The 21,265-nt window shown below is 45.1% G+C and overlaps 1 protein-coding gene across 3 annotated transcripts in view; it reads left to right on the forward strand.

Moving 5' to 3' along the window:
- HAUS3 (HAUS augmin like complex subunit 3) overlaps nucleotides 1-21,265 on the forward strand; it is a 147,688-nt gene that overhangs the window by 23,462 nt on the left and 102,961 nt on the right. For all 3 annotated transcript variants that reach the window (XM_072948033.1, XM_072947998.1, XM_072948005.1), the window contains exons 3-7: nucleotides 7,703-7,782; nucleotides 9,599-10,102; nucleotides 12,873-13,066; nucleotides 16,430-16,542; nucleotides 20,316-20,473. In XM_072948033.1, the coding sequence (XP_072804134.1) occupies nucleotides 7,703-7,782; nucleotides 9,599-10,102; nucleotides 12,873-13,066; nucleotides 16,430-16,542; nucleotides 20,316-20,473 (1,049 nt within the window). The remainder of the gene's footprint in view (nucleotides 1-7,702; nucleotides 7,783-9,598; nucleotides 10,103-12,872; nucleotides 13,067-16,429; nucleotides 16,543-20,315; nucleotides 20,474-21,265) is intronic.

Consider the following 21,265-nt stretch of genomic DNA (forward strand, 5'->3'; position numbering starts at 1 on the left):
AACTAAAAACTTCTCCAACTTGGGAAAGGAAAGTCACCCAAGTCCAGGACGTGCAAAGGGCTCCACACAGGATCAGCCCAAAGAGGAGCACACCAAGGCACACAGTCATCAAGTTGACAAAAATTAAGGATAAGGAGAAAATGTTAAAATTAGCAAGAGGAAAGCAACAGACATGCTAGGGAACTCCCATAAGGTTATGAGCTGATTTTTCAGCAGAAACTCTGCAGGCCAGAAGGGAGTGGCAAGATATATTTAAAGCAATGAAAGGAAAAAACTTACAACCAAGAGCACTCTATCCAGCAAGGCTCTCGTTCAGACTTGATGGAGAAATCAAAAACTTCACGATAAACAAAAGCTAAAAGAATTCAGCACCACCAAGCCAGCTTTACAACAAATGTTAAAAGAACTTCTCTAGTCATCAAACCATAAGAAAAGAGAACAAAAAGAAGAAAGGAAAAAAAAAAAGACCTACAAAAGATTGCTTTGGTAATTTGGGATATTTTATGGTTCCATGTAAGTTTTGGAATTGTTTATTCTAGTTCTGTGAAGAATGTCAGTATTTTGACAGGGGATACATTGGATCTGTGGATGGCTTTGGGTAGTGTGGCCATTTTGATAATGCTGATTCTTAGAAGTCAAGAGCACAAGAAATCTTTCCATTTCTTTGTATCATCTTCAATTTCCTTCATCAGTGTTTTACAGTTTTCAGAGTATAGATAACCTTGTTTAAGTTTATTTCTAGGTATTTTGTTGTTTTTGGTGCAATGGAAATGTTTATGCCAGTTATAAAATTCTGGTTTTTGAAATGGAAAAAAAAATATGAATAAAGTGCCTCAAATAGGAAAGTACCCTTTTTTATGGGTCAGTTGTATTCCATTGCATATATATGCTACATCTTCTTTATCCATTCATCTATTGATGTGGGCTTAAGATACTTCTGTATCTTGGCAATTATAAATAATGTTGCTGTTTAAAAAAAAAATGACATATCCAGAAAAAAAAAATCTCTCCCATGCTCAAAGGTAACCATTATCCTGACTTTTATGGCACCACTTCCCACTTCCTGATCATGGGCATTTTACATTGCTCCAAAGGCCTTTTTAGCAGAGATGACTCTTTGGCCGCCGCACCAGCATCCGTCCTTCCCTTCAAGATGCACTGTCAGACTACGTGGTTCAGTCTCCTTACAGTCAGGGTGACCAGGTGGCAGGCTCCTGTCAGTGGGGTGTGTGCCATTTCCAGGGTAGGCCCAAAGATGTCTGACTTGCTTCCTAGCTGGCCTTTTTCCTTTCCTCAGGTTGGAACCTAAAATGACTCCTTTCCAATCCTACAAATGATAACAGTGTCCTAGAGGATTGTGGACCAATGTGCTGGAAGGAACCCAGGTCCCAGAGTGACTTCATGAAACAGCTGCGTCACCAGCTAAGACCACTCTCCTCAGAACATGAGAGAGAAATAAATTTTGTTTATTAAACCATTGTATTGGTGGGTTTTTTTGTGACTGTAGCTTAGCTTTTTGCCTTAACTCATACACCTTTAAACTAGATTCAGAATTGTGTTAATCTGACTTAAATTTTCATTGTCATTTTAGTGCTCAGTAATGCCACTGAAAGTCTTTGGTAAATACTGGGGGAGAAGGAGGATTTTTCAGGGTGAGTTTAAGGTGGTCAGCTGTCCTGGTGCTATGTATAGTATGATACATATGATTAAGCACGTATTTATTAGAAAACATTTCTGTATTTTTTCAGAGTACCTATAGCAACCAAATAACATTTTCTAGTACAAATTCTTTTTTAACTTAATAGAGCTTAGAGGTGAATTTTTTTTCTAGTAAAATAAAAATAGTTTTACAGATATTACAAATTAATACAGGTTTAAGACTCCTCAAGGTAAATATTTGTCAAAATTCAATTCATTAACGTGAAGTGTGTCTTTATTCCCACCATCTGGTGGAACTTTGCAGTCTCAGGGACAGATAATGTAAAGCTAAATGACAGAATACATTTATTATGATTATGTTCATCTTAGTCAAGAGTATATGGATGAGCATTATTTTTATTTCCATCAGGTAAACAGAAACTACTTCTGTCCTGTCACTTAGCAACCCTTGCCCGGTGCTGGATCCCAGTTCCCACTGTCCTAATTCAAGACTCTATTGCTTCTCACTGGGAAATTTGCAGTGGTTTCCTACTTGCTGTTCGCCATCCATTTATCGCCACTTTGGTCTTGGCTTTGCACCATTGCTGGAATTGGCTCAGCTCCTGTCAGTTGTGCAGAGTTGATCTGCACAGACATCCGTGTGTGTTCCCGCAGAGCATCCTGGCCTTCGCCTGCCCTTCTGTCTGTGCCCCACTGCTTTCCCTCTGTGCCCCGTTCAGATTTGACCCTAACTTGCAGATGGGACGTTCTCAGCTCATCCTCTGCGTACCTTTTCCTTCTCTCCTTCACACACAACACTGAGTGGTGAAAGCACAGCATCTTACAAGGTTCTGCTCAAACGATGCTTCCATTACCAGCATGCCTTATTGGAAGTAAACTGCATTTGATTCATTTGCAGCTCGGAGAGCTTCCTGTGAGGTAGTTTTTGGTTATTTGCGCAATGCTTTAACTCATGGTATGTTTTGAGCTCTCTGAAGGCAGGCAAAGATGTTCTTATGTGATGCTACCTCAGTTGGGCTGATCTTGAACTCAACTCTTACTGATTTGTAAGCTTTCTACAAATATAATACATACTTCACTATTTTAAAATATATGTTATATTCTCCTCAGTGTTTTGGAGGGTCTTTTTTTGTTTGTTATACTTCAAGAAAAGAGGGGGCTTTTTGAAAACAGAAAAACCAAAAACAACGTCCATGATCCCATATTAAAAAATTTCTTTTTGCATATTTACACATGGTGAAAGGGTTTATATATACTTTGTTTTCTTAGCTCAGGTTTTTCCTTTGTTGAAACTTCTCTCATTGCTAACCCATGTTAAGGACTTAGCATATGCCTTTTATATTTTTGTCTGTTTCCATAATTTGTAATTGTATAATTGTCATTATAGCTTGTGTGTGTGACTATGCCGTGCCGTCCAGACCCCCGCTTCCTCAGATGGGATAGCCAAGGCCTTTGTTGCAACTGTATCACATTTGAGCTCCCACCTCAGTCCTGCTCCCCAAGACTGTCCCCTGGTAAACTGCTGCAGGCAAAGCTCAGTGTGGTTCCCAGGGAACTTGATCTGCTACAGTTGGTGCTAGCAGTGGTCTGAGAAAGCAGACGTGGCATTTTGAAGTTGGGTCACCCTCGGGCAGGCTGGCACTGGTGACTTCACACCCATCGTGGATGGAGTACAGATGGCAGCCGGGCAGTTAATGCTTTTACTAGGGGTGACTGGTCCAGCATGCCAGTGATGCAGCTGCCCAGGCTGCTGGGCAATAAGTGCAAGGCAGTGGGAGAGAATGGGATTGGTGGCTGTGGCTGGGTATAATGGATCTTTTGGAAAAAGACAAAGGCTGAGGGTGATTAATTAGCAATCAAAAGCTAAATATGATAACCAGAGGGCATGTCTGCTAGAGAGCCACCTGCAGTTACAGTCCCTGTGCCTGGTGAGGCTGGTAGAGCTCCAGAGGAGGTTGGATTCTCAGTCCTGGCAGGTGTTCTGCCTTTGGGTCAGGGCCCTGAGATGCAGGATGGGGACACCTGGATTGGTACCTTCAAATCTTGAATCCCAGATGCCTCTGGGACCTGCAGAAGTAGCTGCTTCTCTGTATTCAAAGCCAGCCCCCATCTCTCCAACCCCGTCCTCCCCTTCCCACCAGCTTGAAGACAATACAAGAGGGTTCTGTCTTGAAAAGTAACTCATTCTTCCTCAAGAACTGACACCTCTTTCTCTCTTGGCCATTAAGTCACCACATAACCTGGCTGAGAGGTACTGGGGGTGTTAAGTGAGCGTATGATTCAGGGAACAGAAACCATATACTAATTTGAACCAGGAAAGTTTAAAGCATTGTTGATGAGTCATGGGATTAGTTGCCAAGGAGTAAAGCAAACTGAAGCTCACAAGAATAGGAGACACAGAGCAGCCACCTGAGGCAGAGTGTCAGAGGAAGGGACAAAACTGGAATAGCTTGGCCAGGTGAGGTCCACCAGCCTGTGTCATCTGCTGGTCCAGTGCAGACAACCTTGGCTCTTTAGTGGAGTGACCATGGGGCTGCAGGGGAGGCTCTGTGTGGGCCAGCAGCACGGCACTCCTCCGCAGGGCTGGTCTGGCTGATGCCTCTGCTGAATGTCCAACTCACCAACGGCAAATTGAACGCTGGGTCCCCAGTAGTACTGAGCTTTGAGGAGAACAGTCACTTGGCTAGTTGACAACACTGAGCCCCCTGTGCCCCCAAAGTTGCTGTGATTTGCCTTGACGAATACACATACTCCAGACACGAGTTTGCCTTTCTCATATGCAGGGCCTCAGTGATCTCAGTCATCCGGGGCTCATGGAGCATTTGATCCACTGGCAGAATCTTGTGTAGCATCGCACTGGACTCAGGGACCCACTTTACAGCGAAGGAGGTTCTGTGGGCACATGACCATGGAACCCATGGGTTCCCTCACGGCCGCACGCCGGAAACACAGTCTGATGGGGTGGTGGAGTGGTGGGCCGCAGGCTCAGCGCGGGGGGCCTCCAGGATGCAGTAGACACTACGTAAGTGACCACTGCAGGGTGCGGTGTCCCCAGTATATATAATTAAAGGCTCTGGGAACCAAAAGGTGGCAGTGGGAGTGGCCCTGCTTACCATCACTCCCAGTGCCCCCCAGTGTATTTGTGTTTCTCTCCCCCTGCACATCTGGGTTCTGCAGGTTTAGTCTTTTGACTCCCAAGGAGAAACCCACGAGGGGCACAGGAGGAGTACCACTCAGTTTCAAGCTATAGCTGCAGCCCAGTTATTTCAAGTTCCTTATGCCAAGAGACTGGCAGGCAGGGAGTGTAATCTCCATCCTGTTCATCAGGAAAAGTTGGGGCTGCTGTTTCATAACTGGGGCAGGGAAGCATGCACTTGGCACCTGGGGGATGTGATTGGACACCTCTTGGTCCACTGCTCAAATCTGATGGTAAGTGCAGTGGCCATGACCTGAGAAGAGCGTGGTGACTGGGACTTAAACCTCTCAGACTTGAGGGTTTGGGTCATGATTAGGCAGACTACCTAGGCCAGCAGAGGTGCTAAACCAGGGTGAGGGGACCTTAGAATGGGCAGTAGAAGAGGGAGGTGAATAGCATTTGCAACTTTGAGACCAGCTGCAGGACAAGGAGATGCAGTTCATCCCATTAACTCCTTTAAAGCCTCCCCCAGAAAGAGCCCCACCAGAGTCCTGGAGGAGCTGCTCCCAGAACCTATCTGAAGCAGGTGGCTCTGAGCAGTGCTGTGTGGTGAACCGTAGGCAAGACTGCAGTGAACACTGCGGACGCCCAGACCCACCCCCCCGCCCCATTCATCCCCCCAGCTGCTGCTCACAGCGCAGCCCCTCCTGATGAGTACCTCAGCTGCAAAGAGCTTCTTTACCCAAGGGCACTCCCCTTTCCCAGGAGCAACCAGGTGAAGACTGGTGGGTGCTGGGGTATAAAGGCCCAGCTCCCCTGACCCAACAGGGGACAAATCTGCAGGACCACACCAGGTTTGGAACAGGCCTTGGTACTGGCTGCACCTTGGACCAGTTCTCATCCTCCACTCCCCTGCAGGTGTTGAACCTGAGAGCGCTCCCTGATGAGCTTTGCGAGTACAGACTTCCATCTCAGTCCGCCTCCTGGGGACCAGGAGTGTGTAACATACTTGTGTACATAGGTTTGGTCATTGTTTTCAAAAATAGGGTCATCTTTTCACAGGTTCCTGCATCTTAAGTCAGCTAATACAGCTTTTCAATGGCTCTGTGTTTTGTGGTGTAGATATTATATAAGTTATTCATCAATTGGTATCTACTTTGTTTTCAGTTCTTGGCCATGAAGCAATACCATCATGGATGTTTTGGTTTGAACCTATTTACTATTGCATGATAGTAACAGGATAGAAACAGATAGCCAGGAGTGAGATTGTTTGGTGAGGTAATTTATGTATTTTATATCTGTTTGTTTTCATTGAGGTTACAATAGACACACACACACACACAGACACGCAAAGCACATCTGAGAGTGTGGCTCAAAATTTCGAAAACTGAACACCCTGTAACCACCCAGATCAAGAAACAGAACATTGGTCACACCCCAGAGGACCATCTTTGCTCCCTTTGGATCTGTCTTTCTTCCCAACTCCCAAGGGTGGTGCATTTATTTTTCATTTTAATAAACGTTGACAGTTTGCTTTCCAAAATGTTCCTAATTATTCACATTTTTACCAGCAATGCACGAGACAACCTATTCACCTCCATCTCCAATTATATTTAGTTTGCACTTCCCCGGCTACTCCGAGGTTGAGTATTGTATCATGTGTGTTTGCTTTTTGGATTTGCTGTTTTGTGTACTGCCTCTCCCTACTGTTTGCCCATTTTCTATTGAATTGTTTCTTTTTTGACCAGTGTAGCTTGTTGTACAGTGTAAGTTTTAACCCTTTGCCTTTTTTTGTCCCGGTTTTCCCAATATATCGTTTTCTTTCAGAAGTGATGCTAGTTGTGCTGTCACTGTTAGTCAATCTGTCCTTCTCTACTGAGGTGAAACAACATCTTTGTCGTATACTAAATTCTCATAAGTCCTGGGGTCAGATTTTGGACTGTCTACTCTGTTCTAGAGATCTTTTTGTCTATTCATATTCAAATACCATGCAGATTTGATTACAGTGGCTTTTCTAGTATGTTCTGATAATGTGGCAAAATCAGTCTTATTTTTAAAAGCTTACGTTGTTTGTCTATTTTCAGATACTTAATACTTCCTATTATTCTGAAATTATTTTTTCCATTAAAAGAGCCTTGCAGGGTCTCTGATGGGAATTGCGTTACATTTATAATTGGGAGAATTAAATATTTTGTGCACTTCTCAATGCTGTGTCTTTCCTTTTGTACAGAGCTCGCTTTATGCCATTTCATAAGATTTTAAGTTTTCATCATTGAGCGCCTTGTGCCCTTCTTGTTAAGTGTATCCTAAGTATAACTCTTCTCTATTGTAAGTGAAAGATCTCCCCCGTTTGCATTTCTTGGTTGTTATTGTTACCACAGAGGGAACGTGCACCGCAGAAGTCACGAGTGCAGACTCGAGTCCTGTTGTCTGAGGTTGAATCCAGGTTCTGTCACTAACTGTTCAGCCCAGGCTTATTAAAATTAAAACAAGTTAAATCAGAAGTGTGTATTAGTGATGTTTTATTGAGTCTCTCATTGTTCATTGCAGTGTTATTCAGTCTAAGAATTTCCTCAAAACTTTAATAGTTAAAAGGTTTCTGTAAAATGTTGAACTTGGGTTTTCAGAATCAAGTATTCAAATACAAATACCAAGTCATACTTTTTAACAAGCATCTCATGACTACATAGCTCTGTCTCCAGTTAATTTGACAATACTGCACATCAATGCTTATTGCAATGGTAGTTTGCATTTTGGTCATAAATTTCATTACATCGTTTTAATTAGTAAATAATGAGTAAATAGCATGATTGTAGAGGCTATTTTCAATGTTTAGCTAATTGTATGGCTTAGATTTCGATGCTGCTTTATTTCTTGCCTCATGTTGCCTTTTTGTGTTTTTTAAAGCTGCAGAAGTGGTAAACAAATCCAGTGTGAAGTACTCAGTACTCCATGAAGACAGGAAGAATCAATCACTGGCAAAAAAGGTAAATCATTGCAAATGCGAGTAATTCTAAACAGATAACTTTCACTCACTTAACAAATACTTACTAAGTGTCTACTATATGCTAGGCACTGTGGATGCAATGGTTAAAAAAAAGAGGAGTTCTTGCTCTCCAGGAGTTTTTAGTTTAATTTATATGAAGGGGAGGGGAGGGAAAGATAGAGGAGTCCAGTAAGTACCTCTATAGGCGATGTGTTTGTGTCCTCGTAGAAGTCACTTCCGAGTGCTTTGGGGACGATAGGAGAGACGAGCACCCAGTCTGTGTGCTGTTCCATTCTGTTGTCCGTTGAAAGGTTCTCACCTTCCGAGAGTAGGGGAAGGACTCTGAAAAATGTTTAGGTTAAAGGAAGAGAGCTTGGAACTTTGGGGTAGTGGAAATAAAGAGAGGTTCAGAAAGGAAGGGGTATAAAGGTGACAGTGATGAGTTATGTGGTTTGGGCTTGGGGATGGAGAGAAGAACAGGTCGCATTACCAAGGACCTTACAGCGGAAGCAGTGGTGGAGGCGGCACAGTGGTCAGGAGAGTGGACGCTGGAGCAGCCTACCTGTGTTCAAGTCCCAGTCTACCTTAATCTAAACTCCCTGTAGTACGTCCTTGGACTGCTATTTGTCCTGCAGCTGGGGGAGAGGCATCTTTGACAGAAGGGACCATGCAGCCCTTTGTAAGTGAGGAGAAATTCTCTCTCTCAGTGGTGTTCAGACTGTGCTCCTGGGATCCCTAAGGCAGAGGTCTTCAAATCTTTTTGCTCCCTTTCTCACAGAAGAATTTTGAGAAGCCATGTATCTCTTGGTACATTTTTAAGTTGACATTTAAAATATTTATCACAAGTTTAAAAGTTTCAAAGGATATGATTTCTGGTGTATTAATAATATTGACATATTAAAACCCGTTATATCAGTGTTTAAAATATGTCCACTAAAATCTAAATACTCTACTCCGATAACTTGATATCCATAATCATCCCTGTGAAAAATACATGAGCAATATATTCTTCAACAATTTGATTTTGTATATTTTCCTTTTTCTTCTTGGCACCTCTATACTCTACAGAATTTTTAATGTGATGTAATCTCATGTTTGGAAGTCTTCTCTTGAAAATCATCTAATATTTATCTGCAATAAAAATAAGGATAAACTTAAATTTTCTGTAACCAAGTGTTAAAAATGTTTCTTTCAAAATTAAGTGCCATTGGTATATATTTGTTCAGAACAGCATAAATATACCATAAATTCTGAAAAAAAACATTAAAAATAAAGTTGAATTGTAAATGAATCCTATAAAGAAACAGAAATGCTTTTTCCTTCAGTTTGTGAATCTATGAATGAATATTGTACATTGCTAGATCGAAACAGGAGGAGGATTGCTGCTGAGCTGTACTTTTTAAAAAAATGTAGTAGATAGATTAACATATTATCAAATAGTTGTGGTGATTTCACTTCCTCTGTAAATGGCCTTTGCTGGAAGTTGTCAGTCACTCACCTCCACACTCTGCACACCTCAGCACACTCCTGCAGACCATCTCTTCTCATGCATGGTCCCAGCACAGGGCTGTAGCTGGACATGCTCTAAACTCCTGCCTGTTCCAGCCCATGACTCAGATATGCACTCCTACCTGGGCTGAGAAAAATCACAGCTCTGGAAGACACCCTGTAGTTCATTAGAAAGTTTGAACATAGCTAATGTGAATGAAGCTGTGTTCCCACTTTTCCTTAGATGAGTTTTACCAGATATTAGTTAGATTTATAGTCTGTCTTATGAATCCATATTCCAGTGAAATATTTTCCTTTTTTTTATATAGAATCTTAATTCTTTTACAAGCCAGACGTCAGGAGTTCCCATCAAGTTCTCTCCTCAGTCCTCCAGTACCAGACTCACAGATCGACTGTCTACTGATCAAAACCAGAAATATATCAGCTCGTTGGCTCCTTCTAGGTGTTCAGTTCCTCAGTGTGACCAAGAGGCTTCAGTTCTACAGAAAATGGAATATAAAAGAAAACATTTACCAAAGGAAAATATAAATAATGAAAAAGATAAAGAAAACATGAATCTTAAAAGAAAACACATCACATGTAGTAATTCATCAGAGAAAACAAGTAAACTTAAGGCTTTGGAAGAAAATGCTGGTGAGGCTGAAACCTACCTAAATTCTGGGAACTCAAAAGCCTTCAGACACCATTTTTGTGATGTTAGATGTTTAGATGCTTTGGAGAAAAGCCAGCTGACCGAGATGCTGAAACAGGCAGTAGCCCTGGTGGTAACTCTGTTGTATAAGGATGGCTCAACCCCGCTAAGAGCTGACCAGGTTAGTACACAGTGTTGATTTTTGTTTGTTTCCTTTTTTGTCACCATAAAAGAAACTCATTTTCTTAGTGTCTAATTTTGCTAGGAGAGCTAGAAATAAGATTTGAAGCCACCTTATTCCTCTGCCCTGCACCCGCCATGGTGAGTGACTGATAATGCATAGTTCTCAACAGATTTTTAAGACACTGCCACATGTTTTCCAGAGTACTTATACCATTTTACCTTCTACCAGCAGTGTATGAGGGGTCCAAATTCTCCACCTCCCTGTCAGTGCTTGCTGTTGTCCATCTTCCTTATTTTAGCCGTTACAGTAGGTGTGAAGTCACATTTCATTGTGGTTTTAAATTGCATTTCCCTCATAACTGATGATTTTGATCATCTTTTCATGTGCTTATTGGCCATTTGTGAAGTGTCAGTTCAGATCTTTTGCTCATTTTAAAACTGGGTTATTTGAGTTTTATTTTGGATCTGTAAGAATTCTTTATATATTCTGATACAAGTCTCTGGTCGGATATACGATTTGCAGTTCTCCAAATCTGTGACTCGTTTTTATCAGTTTCTAGGTGATACCTTTTGAAGCACAAACTTATTTTAATTTGATGAACTCCAGTTTATCCAGTACCTCTTTGATTGCTTGTGCATTTTGTGTTACATTTAAGAATGCTTTGCCTATCTTGAGTCACGAAGTATTTTCTTCTAAGAGTTTACAGTCTTACGTTTAAGCCCATGATCCATTTTGAGGACTGTGAGATGAAGGCACAGATCTACCCGCTTGCATGTTGATGTCTAGATTTCCCGCACTACTGATTGAAAAGACTCTTCTTTCCCCATGAGTTTTTGGGGCACTTTTATAGAAACTCAGTAGACTCAAAATGTAAGAGTTTATTTCTGAACATTCAGTTCTTTCTACTGATTTATGTATCTTTCCGTATGCCAGTACCACACTGTCTTGATTACTTTAGTTTTATAGTAAGTTTTGAAATTGGGACGTGTGAGTCTTAACTGTCTTTTTACAAGATTGTTTCAGGTATTCGGGTTTCTTTGCATTTCAATATAAATTTTGGGATCAATTTGTCAGTTTGTTCAAACATTCAGCTCAGGTTTTAATATAAATCTATAGATTAATTTTGGCAGTTTTGTTACCAACTGGGGCCTCTGGACTCTTTAATCAACAGAAATTGATGAGAGGCCAGATAAGAATCTCAAGCACGGCTCTACTGGGGTTCATGCTACTGCACAGGGGAGTGAAAGCAGGAGCAAGCACCCTTGCCTGCTTCCCGCGAGGAGCTGCTTGGGTTCGTAAAATGGGGTGACAACGGGGGCAGATCCGTGGGTGGACAGGAGGCATGGCTTCGGTGGTCTGTCCACCCCTTGGTAGTGCTGTGTGCAAGAATCACCCTAGTACCCTGCTTTTGCTTCCCGTACCTCACAAACGGCAATTTGTTTGTGGCCTTTTTGTATCCTGTTGCTCAGGGAGACGTTTGTCTAGGGGTAAGCACTCTGGTAAAGGGTCCTAGGTCCTGGCCTGTCTCAGTTTTGCCGTCTTGACGGTACTGAATTTTCTGATCCATGAAAGGGGGGGTGTCCTTCCATATATTTAAAATTTCAATTTCTTTTAGTAATGTTTTGTAATTTTCAACGTAATGTATAAATCTTGCTTTACCTTTCATTTCTGAAAGACATTGTTGCTGGGTATGAACTGTAAGTTGATAGTTTTTTCTTTAAGTAAAAATGTTACGTCACTGTCGTCTAACCTGCTTTACGTCCCACAAGAAACCTGTCATCCTTATGTTTATTTCTGTCTAGGAAATGTGTCCCATCCCCCCTCGACCCCACCCCAGCTTCCTTTCAGATCTTCTCTTTACCACTGGTTTCAAGCAATTTGACTATGATGTAATTTGGTGTCATTTTCTTCATGTTTCTTGCACTTGGAGTTTATTGATCATCTTGATTCTACAGCTTAGTTTGGGAGAATTGACATTATTTTGAGTTTTATTGTCCTTAAACATGGCACGTTTCTGTTATTTAGTCTTCTCTGTTTTCTTTCATCAGTATTTTATAGTTTTCAGTATATGGATTCAGTGTATGTTTTACTGATTTCTATCTAAGTATTTCATTTTGGGGAGTAGTTATTATAAATGGTAATTTTTTTATGTTTATTTGAGGGGCAGATAATTAGGTTTATTTGGTTATTTTTGGTAGAGGTACCGGGGATTGAACCCAGGACCTTGTACATGCTAAGCACATGCTTACCACTGAGCTATACCCTCTTCCCCCCTCCCTGGTAATTTCTCTTTTAAAAAAGTTTATTTTCACATATTCATTGTTAGTGTGTAAAGATACAGTTGATTTTTGTGTTTTGACCTTGTATCCTGCAACCTTGCTAAAATCACATATTAGTTCCAGGAGGGTTTTTTTTGTTTTTTTGTTTTCATTTTGTAGATTCTTTTGGGTTTTCTACACAGACATTTATGTCATCTGTAAGTAGGGAGGGTATATTTCCTCCTTTCTGATTTGTATGCCTTGCATTTCTTCTTCCTGCTGTGCTGCACTGGCTGAGATTCCCACTGTGATGGTGAAGACGGAGGAGAACAGTTTGGAGAGTGGGTTGTGGGTTTGCTTGTGCCTTTGATGGTCATTAACAGAGCTGTTTACAAATTTTAATATTAGGCCTTTTCTTCCTGCTAAATTTTAAAACATGACATACCTTTCTTGAATAAATACACTGTTTATGTTTGATTTTGCAGCTTTGTTTGATTGTGTATCCGCAGGCTCTGGGTTCCTCTGTTAAAGGCGTCGTGATGATGTTACTGCAGAGCCCCACGGGGGAGGGCCGGGCTCCCCTACCGGCCTCAGACGGTGTCCTGGAGGAGGGCTTCACACACAGTGACCAGTGCATCTACATAAAAACTGAGCACTCCTGTGTTTGGGGCCCAGAACAAGAGGCACACCATCAGTTTGCCAGGTAAGAAGTCCTTACACGTTACCTTAACTGCGAACTTATGTGCCTGCTTTATCCTAATTTAGAGTTTCTCAAGCTCCAAGTTTAGTTAAACTTGTACAAGTTTTGTATGAGCACATGAAAATAAAATGGACCTAAATGACAGGAACCTCTGCAAACACTGGCCCTCCCTCCCTCAGAGAGCTTCTGGAATAGAAGGTCTATCCGTGGAGCCTGCTCCGAGATTTGAATCAACATCTCAGTGAGAAGTTCGTAGGAAAGGGTCATCTTAAAGCCTGAAAACCCATCGTTGCTGCCAGAGTACCGGCTGGTGTCCTCACCACACCATCCACTCACTCACAGTGTTGGAAAGTCGTCGTCACTGCCTTCAAACAGTAAATGGTCCTCAGTACCAAGATACTACTGATCTCAAAGCTTCATTCTGTGAGAATGGACGAGAACTGGCTTGCTTGTGCTTGCCTTCTCGCAGCCGTAGAATTTCAGAGCAGGCGGTGATGCTCCGCTGCTCCTTCTCAGTCCTGGCAAGTCCCTCGTGGGTTGCAGCCTGTGCCCCTCGTCTTTGCTTGTATTGCCACCCTGACTCAGCTTTCTGCTTTGGGTGGGGGCATCCACCTCCTGTTTGCCCAGCCCTCTGAGTTCAAGTCCACTAGCTGCCTGGAGGGAGCTCCTTGAAGCCGCTGCCCTGAAGAGGGGTTCGAGGAGGCTCAGGGTGAGAAGGCAGGGGCCTGGGCCAGGCCCTGCCTGCCAGCGCAGCCTCACAGGGCCCGGGGTGAGTTTTGGGTGATGGTGTAGGTTCCAGGCTGCCAGCAGAGATGCTGTCTTGGCGAGGAACGCCTGAGGCGCTCGTCCGGCCTGTAGCACTCGCAGAAGGCCCTCACCTCCCACAGGCATTTCCCCCATAGGGGCCAGCCCTGTGGCTGGACCAGCTCTTGTGGTTCTTATTACGATCACAGGACACACTTCAGCAAAAACCATGGGGGAGCTTTTAGGAACAAGATTTATCACTCACAGATCCTGGAGGGTTCACAGCATGCCCAGGGCCACACAGAGAGGCTGTGGTGGGGAGGGAGAGAGATGGGCCTAGGGCTCTGCTTCTGTTAGGGTCTGAGGGTCGGGTGTCTAGGGCTTTGAGGATTCACTCTCTCTTGGCTGACTTAAGGCATAAGGAGGATTGAGAAGCAGTCACTCACTGGTCAGTATTCTAGGTTGCTCTGGGCTTTCTGCAAGAGGGACCTTCCTCTGGCTCTTCAGCTGCTTGTCTTGCCCACAGCTGGCAACACGCCTGTTCAAGAAGGATGTGTTTTGAAATGATGCCTCAGCCGTCAAAGCTTAACGTCAGGTGTGTGCACCACAGTAATTTCTGGTGAGAATGGGACGTTTGAGAAATACAGCACTCTGGTCCCAAGAACCCAGAACTTTTTTACGTATTTTCTTTTGAAAGAACAATTAGGCAGGCCTGTTCTATGGAGACTCTGTGAGAGTAGGGCCCTGGTACTGGATGGCCTTTCCGCACTCTGGATCTGTGAGTCTACTCGACACTCTCCTCGTGGACGTCTGGTGGTCACTGCAGCTCCCGTCTCCCCTGTGCCCTGTGTCCTGCAGATGCGGCATAATCAACTTCTGTAACTGACCCAGAGAACACACCATGTTTAGCCGTTTTGTCTTACATGACCCGTGTCTTGTTTGTCTTAAGATGGAAATCGGCCCGGCTGCACGGCTCCGTGGGAGAGCTCACGGCTGTTGGCCGGCCTCACTGAGGACTCCGAGTCTGCCGCGCACGGGAGCGTCAGCACGGGGTGGCGCCCCGTTGCTCCAGCTCTTCTCCCTCATGAGCTCCCCTGCCCCGGTCCTCCTGCTCACCCCCAGGTCCAGTGGAGCCAAGACCGGAAGCCGTGCTGTCGGCAGTTGGCCCTCTTCAAGGGAAACCAAGGTGAAAGCGCACGACAGTGCAGAACGTCTGTCTGTGGAGCAGACAGAGCTCATTTGGCTCCTGGTTTCCTTCTTCCTCAGCCTTATTCAAAGACCCTCATTAAGGTATCAATAAGCAGTTACCAAAAAAGGAGATTTATATCCTGGGCCCTGGCAGCAGCAAGATAGGGTCTCAGACCTCAGCTTTGCCACTTACCAGCTGTGTGAGGCAGGGAAAATTGTTCTACCCTCCAAGCCTCAGTTTTCCTTGTCTGTAAAATGGGTCCAGTGCCTGCCTAATGCAATTACGACGAGGTTTCAATGCAGCAGTCCCTGTGCAGTGTTTAGCATGGTACCTGCACACGGTCAGTATTCAATGAATATCAACTGTTGTGAATCCCATATTCAAGGAGCTCATGATGTAACGGGGCCAAAGTAAACTAGCATAGCAGATGTGGTCCCAGCTGTGGCAATGTGGGGACAGGAGTATTAAAGGAACATAGAGGATGGGGCAACTCCCTGCCTGGGGAATCAGGGCAGGCCCCTTGAAAATAGCACTTGAGCAGTTTTCAGAAATTGTGGGGGTAGAATTTCAGGCAAGAATGCAGCATGTGCTGTGGCCCCAGAGTGAGAGAGAACATGGCATAGCCCTGTGATGGAGGAAGGTGAACTCAGTGTGAACAGAGGGTAGACTCTTGGGAGGGTGTGCTGGAGCACAGGCTGAGGCCACCTGTGAGGAGCCCAGAGCGTGTCAGCTCTGCTTATGAGTTTGGGTCTTTGTCAGTAATGGGCTGAACCCAGGAACTGGCTCTGACCAGTTGTGTGACCTTGAGTTCATTACCAGCCTCTCTGTGTCTAAGCTTCATCATCTGTGAAATGCAAATGATAAATGATACCCACCTCTGTCAACCAAGAGGTAATGCAGGAGGCTGCGGATGGGAAAAGGGGTTATTTGGGGTCTGAAGAACTGCAGTTCAGGAGACACAAATTTGAGTAACCCTGAACGAGTGTTTCAGGGAAGAGAGAGAGTCGGGGACTTTGAGGACAAAAAGCCACAAGATTGTTAAAAGTTGCCTGGCAAGAACTGTGATTGACTCTGATGCAAGTCTGAACATCTCTGTCCTTAAGGAGCTGTGAACGTTACAGGGCGGGGGTCGATAAGTAGACAGGCTGTCCTGGGTTTCTGGCAGATGTTCTGGATGCTCTCCATCAGGTCAAAGGGTCAGATTCCATCCCGGCCACCTCCTCAGTGGCCTCCTGGCGCCCTTGTGGAGACTCCGTTTTGATTTTTCATCCACACCTCACAGGTTTGAGTTAATCCCTGGAAAGCTCTCAGAGGGAGAATGTCGACAAAGCAGCAGTAACTGTTAGTGGAGCCGTAATAATGCTCTTCCGAGGTGACAGTTCCCAACTAGTGTGTGAAGTATTGTGCTCAGTGAGTGTCTTTTCATCTTCCAGGAAGCTGCTGTTTCAAACACTGAAATGTAAACGTCCTGTTATTTGTTTCAATGCTAAAGACTTTGTGAGAACAGTGCTACAGGTTTTTGGTGATGATGACAGTTGGAAGTGTGGTAAGTTTTAGTTTTTATAGTCCTCCAAATTTAACTCTCCAACAGTGGTTTCTCTTGGGGATGGGAGCACGGTGAGGGCTGCCGTGTTGCACCACTTGGGTCGCACCCCTTGCAGCGCGCCACCCGTGTGGCCACACGCCCTAAGCCCGAGGAGGCACTTTCCCTCAGTGTTTTAGATTATTTGGATTTTTCAAGTGTGTATTACTTTTGTACTTTAAACAGGGAAGAAGTAACTTGTGTGGCATGGGCAGATGAGATTTGCTGCTGCCACAAATAGCTCACAAACTTTCTAAGAATTAAAGTCCAGAGTAGTTAACATCAAAACAATATAAAACATATTTTCATCTTTCATTTAAAATTATAAAGAAGATTTTTATAATCTTTTTTACTAGACGGATATGTAATAAAACAAAAGTAGAAAAATGTTCATTGTAGACTCTAGCGCTGGATAGATGAGTGTTCACTGTACAATTCTTTTCAAATTGTCTGAATGTTTGAAAATATTTGCAATAAGCTGTTGGAAAAAAAATCTTTTTTTGGTACAAAATTTCCAACATATACAAAAGTACCTGTGATATAATAAGAATATATATTGGGTCTTTGTCCCTGATTCCTGCACGCAGCTCCTAAAACCCTTGTAATCTCCAGAGTGACGAATGTCTTTTGTAGCTAATGAGAGGACTGATGGCTGGGGCCCCTGGAGAGCTTCAGGGTGAGGGTAGTCAGCAGAAAGAGGCGGTAGGCGGCCTCACTAGAGGATTGGCACTTTCAGCCCCACCGTGACCTCCAGGAAGCGGAGAGGGGCTGAGAGCAAGCTAATTAATCACCGGTGGCCAATGACCTGATGGACCGCACCCACGTAATGAAGCCTCCGTAAAACCCTGTAAATGGCGGGATTCTAGGGTGCTGGGAGGTGGGGCTGCCTGGAGAAGGCGTGGAAGTTCCGCCCCCTCCCCACGCCCCGCCCTCCACATCTCTTCCAGCTGGCTGCTCCAGAGTGGTAGCCTTTATAGTACACAGGTGTCAGTAAGGCGGTGCTTTCCCGAGTTCTGTGAGCTGTTATGGAACCCGAGGAGGGGTGATGAGAACCCCTGATTTACAGCTGGTTGGCGGGAAGTGCAGGAGGCAGGGACTCAGGCCTAGTGCCTGAGGTGAGGCTGTCTGTGGGGCTGAGCCTCACCCTGCAGGGTCTGCACTGATGCCGGGCAGTTAAGTGTCAGAACTGAATCGAACTGTCGGACACCCAGCTGGTGTCTGCAGAGAACTGGAGGTGTGTGTGCAGTGGGGAAAACCCACACGTTCGGTGTGAGAGGTGGTGTTGGAAAACACGAGTACACATTGCCCAGTTTTACCAGTTACCAACTTACGTCTGGCCTTCTTTCCCCTGTAACTCCCCACATTTCCAAGCCTTCATCTCGTGGGTTATTTTGTAGCAAATCCCAGCTTCCTGTTGTTATTATGCAAATATGTCAATTAGACGATTGAAGCCTGAGGGCTCCATTTTTCCGGTGGTGCTGTCACCTCCCCCGGGTCAGCAATGGTCTTCCCGTGTTATCAGCTATCTAGTCAGTGTCTGCACTTCCGCAGTCGGGGACGTAATTAGGTTTATTTGATTTTTAGTGGAGGTGCTGGGGATTGAACCTAGGATGCTGTGCATGCTAAGCAGGTATAGCTCTAGCACTGAGCTCTACCTTGGCCTCCCAGTTGTCTCTAAATATTTTTGGTTTTGTTTCTTACAGTTTGTTTGAATTGAGATGCGAGCAAGGGTGTGGTTCCACACTTGGCTGGGCGGGTGTGGCACAGCTCCTGAGCTGCTCACTCTGTGCACCCTCCCCCTCTGTTGTATCTCCTTGCGAGCATTTCCCCACTGCTGGTGGATCAGGCTGTTTGTCCTGCAGGATTTCCCCATCTTGTCATTTAACATGTCCTCCCTCTTCTCTTGGTGGCAGTGAGACCGGGGGCCCCATCAGATCCAGGCCAGGCTTTGGGAGGGCAAGACTGCCCCCGAATCCTGGCCCTGACTCTGGGTGGTGGTGTGGCCTTCTGTCAGGAAGCACGTAAGCAACCTTAGGATTCAGATTTGTATCTTAATCTGTGGTTGTTTATCTTTTGTGTGATGTTGGAACGTTTTTGTGATTTCATACGTTGACGCTTCTCCATCTTTCTTGTTTATCACTTTATCTAGAATCTGCTTTCAATCTCTTCATTTGTTTTTTATTTAAAATAATTTCCTCTCTTCTATCTTCTTTTAAAAAAAAAAACTTAAGGCATTATCTGTTGCATTTATTTGCTTTTGTGTATTCCCAGCTTAGTTTTTATTTCAGAATGTTTTTTGTTTGTTTTACTCTGCTGTCCTGAATTCTTTCATTTCTTTGTTAAGTTTCTCTTTTACTAAGCCAGCTAATCTCCAAGTATTTCTAATTCTGATTTCTTTACTTTTCATAATTTCTATCATTTCCTTAACTTTTCTTTTCTAGCTACTGCCTTTCTCCCAGCATGGGGCTTGTCCTGAAGGCTTTGATTTTTTAGTTACAAGAGTGTGTAGGGACCAGCCCCGAGACCATTCCAGCACTGTCAGACCTTCCCCATGGATTTTCAAAAATAGATATTGATAAGAACCCTTAATTTTGGAGCATTAGAGCTTTGAAAAGGCAACTAGAATGAAGTAGCCCGGTTGGGTCAGTTAGCAGTAGCAGAGGAGTTATGTCGGTTGGGATGGTTGACCAGGGCGGCAGGCAGAGTGCCTGCCAACCCCGTCACCCCAAGCTCCGAGAGTTTTAAAACTGCCTCCGCGGGGGCTTCCTGGAGAGCGATGCCGTGGCTGCCCTGGTGAAGGTGAATCTCTTAGACCGGTGTAATTTAGAGGCGCCGGGAAGGGTAGCATCGAGTGGGACGTGATCTAGGGCTGCAGCTGAATGTAGAGGCAGACTCCATGTTTTGTACAGCGCACTTCAGAATGTTAAAGTAGCTCCCAAAAGCCGTCTTAGGATTCAGCTTTGTCTCTTAATCTGTCAGCCGCCCTATCCTTTTGTAACTCCCCCTCCTTGTCCGTAATGCTCAGGTATTTAGTAAATATCATCTTTATTTTTAAAAAGCACCTTCATATGTGCCCCGTGGGTACTTCCAGGAATCTTTCCTCTTAGTTTCCAGATGAGAAGGCAAGCGCTTAAGGGCTGCAGTGGCCTCCCGGGCCCCTGGGTTCCCTTCGCACCTAGCTGTCTCACAGGATTTTCTCACGCAGGGTGACTGCCCTGAACGCCAGCATCTCCACCCTCGCTCCCGCCCTCCCACCCCCACTGTGTGCTCAGGGGCTCCCTCAGGCCTCCTTCCATTCACAGAACTTAGGCCTGAGCAGCCGGCGCATCACAGGACTGGGAGCTGGGGAGGCACCCAGGCAGGAGGGTGGGGAAGGGGCCAGGTCGGGGAGAGGTGCGTAGGGCAGAGAAAGGCTCGGGAGCGGAGAAAAGTGGGCAAGAGAAGGCAAGGAGTGTGGGGCTGAGGGTTCCGACCTTCAGCTCTTCATGCTTTGAGAGATCCAAATTCCCAGGCAGTTTGGGATGCATTCCCCATGGAGGCTGGCTGTGTGAGACCTGGGTTTGTGGAGGCCACTCTTACCCAAGGTTCCACACTCTTTAGGAATGATGGAGCTCTGTGGTTTGAGGGGAGGGTAACTCCATAGTTACTGATTTGAACCTTAAGAACCTTGTTACAGCAGGGAAAAGTGCAATTTATTCATTGTTCTTAAAATGATTAAACGACCACTTTCTCTATAGTTGCTGACTCTGTAGGGCTAGATCCCAGAACTGCTGCATGGCTTATAGACCCTAGTGATGCTGCACCTTCTTTTGAAGATTTAGTGGCAAAACACTTTGGAAACTCCGTCGCAGTTGAAGTGAACAGCACGTACGGAAATTCCTCAAGAGACACTGTGGTGAGTTGTTTTAAGATAAGGCTTATCAGCCATAATACAAGCCTGATTTTCCTCTAGGGGCTTTTTCTACTTCATAGACTGACCAGTAGTAAAAAGAACATTGCTGACATTCGTTTTTACTTATTCAGCACAAATGCTTTTGAACCCTGACATTTCGGGTGGCGGCTGAGGAGTGAGGACAGGTAATTTCTGTCCCGTTGTGAGAGTGTTCCTGGGAGATGCCATTCATAGTGTGATTCTTCTAAAGTATTCTTTGGTGTCAGAGAGTCACCTGCTGCTTGCTCATAAGTTCTTCCTGCTGGTGACGTGGCTGCCGTGGCCCAGGCCTGGGATGGCCACTCCTCAGTCCACGTGGGGAGAACTGTAGCAGCTGTCCCAGGTCTGTCTCTGCAAGCCCTCTTTCTGGAGATGCACCGACTGTTAGGAGCCACTGTCTGGAGGAGCGGGGTGCTTGCAGCCCTGGAACGCTGCCCGGAGCCCAGTGGGGGAGACCTGACAGGGCCGCACAGCAGGCCCAGGGGAGCCTCCCTGTGGGAGCAGTGCGGGCCACTGTCGGGCGCCTCTGTTCAGGCTTCCTGGTTGTGAGCTGATGACTGGAGGGCCATGCAGCGTGCTGAGGGGGTGTGAGTAGGAGGCCACGTGGGCCTGCCTTGTGTGCTGGGTGCTAAGCTGGGGGCTGTTCTCTCGGGGCACTTTGTCCTGCAGACTGTCTGTGGGGAGGGGCTGTGTCAGGTCGGTTTGGGGTTGAAACACACAGGAAGCGTGGTGGGCTGTGGTGCGAAGGGTCTGAGC

The sequence above is a fragment of the Vicugna pacos genome, chromosome 2, assembly GCF_048564905.1.
Source record: "Vicugna pacos chromosome 2, VicPac4, whole genome shotgun sequence".
NCBI classification, from domain to species: Eukaryota; Metazoa; Chordata; class Mammalia; order Artiodactyla; family Camelidae; genus Vicugna; species Vicugna pacos.